This window comes from Sitodiplosis mosellana, unplaced genomic scaffold (assembly GCF_009176505.1).
Source record: "Sitodiplosis mosellana isolate CC-2019 unplaced genomic scaffold, AAFC_SMos_1.0 Smas_scaffold_3654, whole genome shotgun sequence".
NCBI lineage: Eukaryota > Metazoa > Arthropoda > Insecta > Diptera > Cecidomyiidae > Sitodiplosis > Sitodiplosis mosellana.
Window position 1 is genome coordinate 1 of NW_022598896.1, and position 3,677 is coordinate 3,677.

At 34.9% G+C, this 3,677-nt stretch overlaps 1 protein-coding gene across 1 annotated transcript; it reads right to left on the minus strand.

Annotated features, from left to right (window-relative positions):
* Positions 1–197: 197 nt before the first annotated feature.
* Positions 198–1,038, minus strand: LOC129571908 (cuticle protein 16.5-like). Its single transcript, XM_055451780.1, has 4 exons — positions 993–1,038; positions 765–891; positions 518–568; positions 198–389 (listed from the first exon to the last, which is right to left on the minus strand). The coding sequence occupies exons 1-4, from the start codon at positions 1,002–1,004 to the stop codon at positions 289–291; spliced, it is 291 nt and encodes a 96-aa protein (XP_055307755.1). The 5' UTR covers positions 1,005–1,038; the 3' UTR covers positions 198–288.
* Positions 1,039–3,677: the final 2,639 nt, after the last annotated feature.

Consider the following 3,677-nt stretch of genomic DNA (forward strand, 5'->3'; position numbering starts at 1 on the left):
ACATGCTTACACATATGATTATGAAAATTCAGTGGTGTATAGCTAAAGGTTCAAGCTATCGAATAGTAGTCTACTCATGATAATATTTTTTATTTTAGTACTTTTATTTACATTTGAAGTTTGCATCGGGCGCTGTACGCTCATAACACGGACTAAAGGTTAAAAAAAGAAATTCAACGAAAAGACATAGCATATTTCTTGTATAATAACGCTTTTATTTTGTCAACACAAGAAGTTTCATTCTGGATCTTATGTAGATGGATTGATGGTATCATCCAATTTCAAAGTTTACCAGGCTCGGGCAGCGTATGAGTGGGCGAATGGGGCAGCGTATGAGTGGGCGATTGGGGCAGCGTATGAGTGGGCGATTGGGGCAGCAGCATAAGCGACTGTGGAGAAAGAATAGTATTGATAATTACGACCATTCAACAAGAACAGAGTTTGATGCATTCTCTGTTGCAAACATTCGTCCAAAAATCGTTTCTTTCCAGAATTTATTCAAATGTTAGATACTTACCAGCTGGAGCGGCGTATGAGGTAGCCAATGGAGCGGCAGCGTAGGTTGAGACTATGAGGAAAATGGGAAATAAATAATTGGAATTTCTCAACTGAATGATATCCTTCAGTGAAGACGGTCATATTTGTTGGGAAATATTCGATTGCGCATAGGCGAATATATCACAGCTCATTTGAAATGAGCACATCACATACGCATCCCGATCGGTTTATATTTCCCAACTATTTTGAATCCGCAAAAAACTTACTGGCTGGGGCGGCGTATGAGGTAGCCAAAGCTGGGGCAGCGTATGAGATAGCTGGAGCAGCAGCCAAGTGAGTGCTGAGGTATCCTGGTTTGGCAGCAGCCAAAGCGAAGACAGCGAACAAAGTAATCTACACCGAAACGAGTGGCAAAAACAAAAATGCAAAAGGTTAGTCAAAATCACCGTTGTTTTAAATTCAAAACAGAAAACAAGCTGCTATTAATCACGTACCAATTTGTACATTTTGAGTGTTTTTAGTTTAGCGTAGTACGAGAGTGTATCGACCTAACTGATGCTGATTGCTCTTTTGCTACGCCTTTTATACTCAAAATCGCCAAAAACATCAGAAGAGAAGCAGAGATTGTTACACTTCTGAAATGTTATGGAGGTGGTAATTGACGTAGAAGATGTTACATCACTAATCGCATCATAAAATCGATCTACATTAGTATGTTTAGACTGGCTCCTTCTTCGATTAAAATGATATTAAACAATTATCGACCGTAAAAATCGGAAATGTTCACAATGACATTGTGCAGAGTGATGAGTAAACTTTTCATTATAGATACAAGCGATAAACTATTTTAATCTGTCTGATACGAATATTCGAGAATAAATATTAGGAATATTTGCAAACAATTCTAATTTGGTTGATTTCGTTTTGGATAAATTGAATGAAGGTAAACTATTGCTGAGAAAATGATTTTTTCTTCAAAATTATTAGTCTATGTTTTGTGCATGCTTTCATTCGAAATTTATGAAAAAGAAATGTTCGAGGATCTTTGTTGCAAAATTAGTTGTTATTTCCCTTTTTTTTCTAAATCTTTTGTCGAAGTTTCATTTAAGATAGTTGCTATAGATGATGAGAGTGATCCTTCCACTAACAATGAAATAATTCATATTACGAACGTTCTATTGTCGTTTTTGTGCATGCTTCTTCATGTTTATATTGGGTAACAGCATTGCTAAATTATCACCTTCCACACACTGACGTTTAGTTCTGCATTAGTATGTTCGTCTAAGAACGAATCGTCTTTCATCAAACAGCCATTCCCATCAATTTTGTACTGCATATTCCCTTCGATTTTGTTTTACTTTCTTCCAATGATATGGAAAACGCACTATGGCCATTTATCGATTGGGAATGAAACGTTCAAAGGTAAAGTTCATGGATAGTAATCAAAGTAGAAGCATAGTCTCTCAATATATTTTCAATGTTTCGAAAGGGGAAAATAGAGTTTAATGCAAGTTGAAATGTACAAACTGAAATGTATCGTGAAAATTTCATGGAAAATGTAGAGGCAGATATCAATTAAAAATTAGTCAATTGTTCCAGTATTTGTCGAAAAAAGAGTCCGAAATGAGTTTAAAAGTGAATTAATTGGGGATAGTGTTAACTAAACACTCTAAACTGGAATGTTTATGCAACAAGAGAAAAAAAAAGTTGTATAGTAACATCATGACGTCAATTCAATCTGATTGTCGAATCCAATCCAATAATCATCCAATAAAATGATAAATGGATTAAGATGTGTGCAAAAATGTAGCATCACAAATTCGATGAGATCAACATCCAAGCAATAATGAAAAAAAGAGAGGTTTTCTGCAGAGCACGTGTATTGCCGCATTTTATGAAGGATAATTTAAAAACTAGTCTCTAATTAGATTGCGGAATTGATAACATAAATTTCGACATATCGTAAACCATCCAAATTGTAACATAGTCTCAAAATAAACCACTTTTCCGTGAGTAAAAATTCTCAAATTTAATTAATGCGAGCGCGCCGAAGGCGCGCGAGTGTTCTATTTCTATGTATTTAAACACATAACGACCAATTTTTACTGACGATTACATTTAAAAAACCGCAAGATGAGTTTTAAAGAGCGCTAAAAGTGTTTAAATATACTTGTCAATCATTTGAATGAGCGCCGATATTGTACTGTTTACATTTTGAAATTTGAAAAAGGCGCTAGAAATATAAGCAAAATTTGAATATCAGTCCAAGAGAAGCGCACCAAAACACAAACGGTGGACACCTTTTTTCACATTGTAATTGCAATGACAAAAGAAAGAGATGAAAACATAAATTTATTGTTTACGAAAATCGAATAGAATGGACAACAAGAGATGTCGTGTATTCGGATGTTACGAACAAGAGCGTACAACGTACACTGTGCGCTGTGTGTGTATTGTTTACAAACGGATCTAACGGTGAATTGTAATAAAAAAAACACTGTCTCCACAGCTTCAGTACACGGCTAACTTGTTCAAATGTATCCTTTATATTAGTACGCTTGTGATCTTGCACGCAAAATGTTCTTGTCGACTAATTTTGTTATTTTGAGTTATTGATTTCTGTTTTTTTCTGTCGGGCTATTTTGCTATTGAAAAGTTCTTATTTTCTTGAGAAAAAAAATGAATCGCAAGGATAAGTTAATCAAAAAGAAACCTTCGGGTGCCGAATTTAAGAGAAGGAGAGATGAAAAGGAAGCTGAAACGAAGAAAAGTACACAGAGCATTAGCTTGTTCTTAACGAAAGGTAATAGATAAATTTAAAAAGTATGAACAAAACAGTGAACATGGTGTTGTATTTTGTGTTGAATGTTCTAGAATCAAGTGAAGTTTTGCTCTTGAAAAATCCGATGTTTGTTTGCCGAACGAGAAGGAATGTGAATACCGTGATGATTCGCAAAGCGAATCGGCAATTCTGCATTCAGGTATGAATTGAATTGAATGTTGTGTGTTGAAAATCATCAGTAAAATTTTTTTCGTATTGATCGTGTGTTATATTGCAATTTTCAGCGTCAAGTGCATTTGAATTTTTGCAATTTTTTTTGGAAGAATACAGATCAACTGGACCTGAAAAAGTTTTTAGTGAAGCAACAGAAATCTGTGAGAGTATGGAAATCGAGGTC

Coding starts and splice junctions, on each gene's coding strand:
- LOC129571908 (XM_055451780.1), bottom strand. Junction 569..764: donor CTCATACGCCGCCCCAGCCA/GTAAGTTTTTTG, acceptor TTTTCCTCATAG/TCTCAACCTACGCTGCCGCT. Junction 390..517: donor CTCATACGCCGCTCCAGCTG/GTAAGTATCTAA, acceptor CTTTCTCCACAG/TCGCTTATGCTGCTGCCCCA.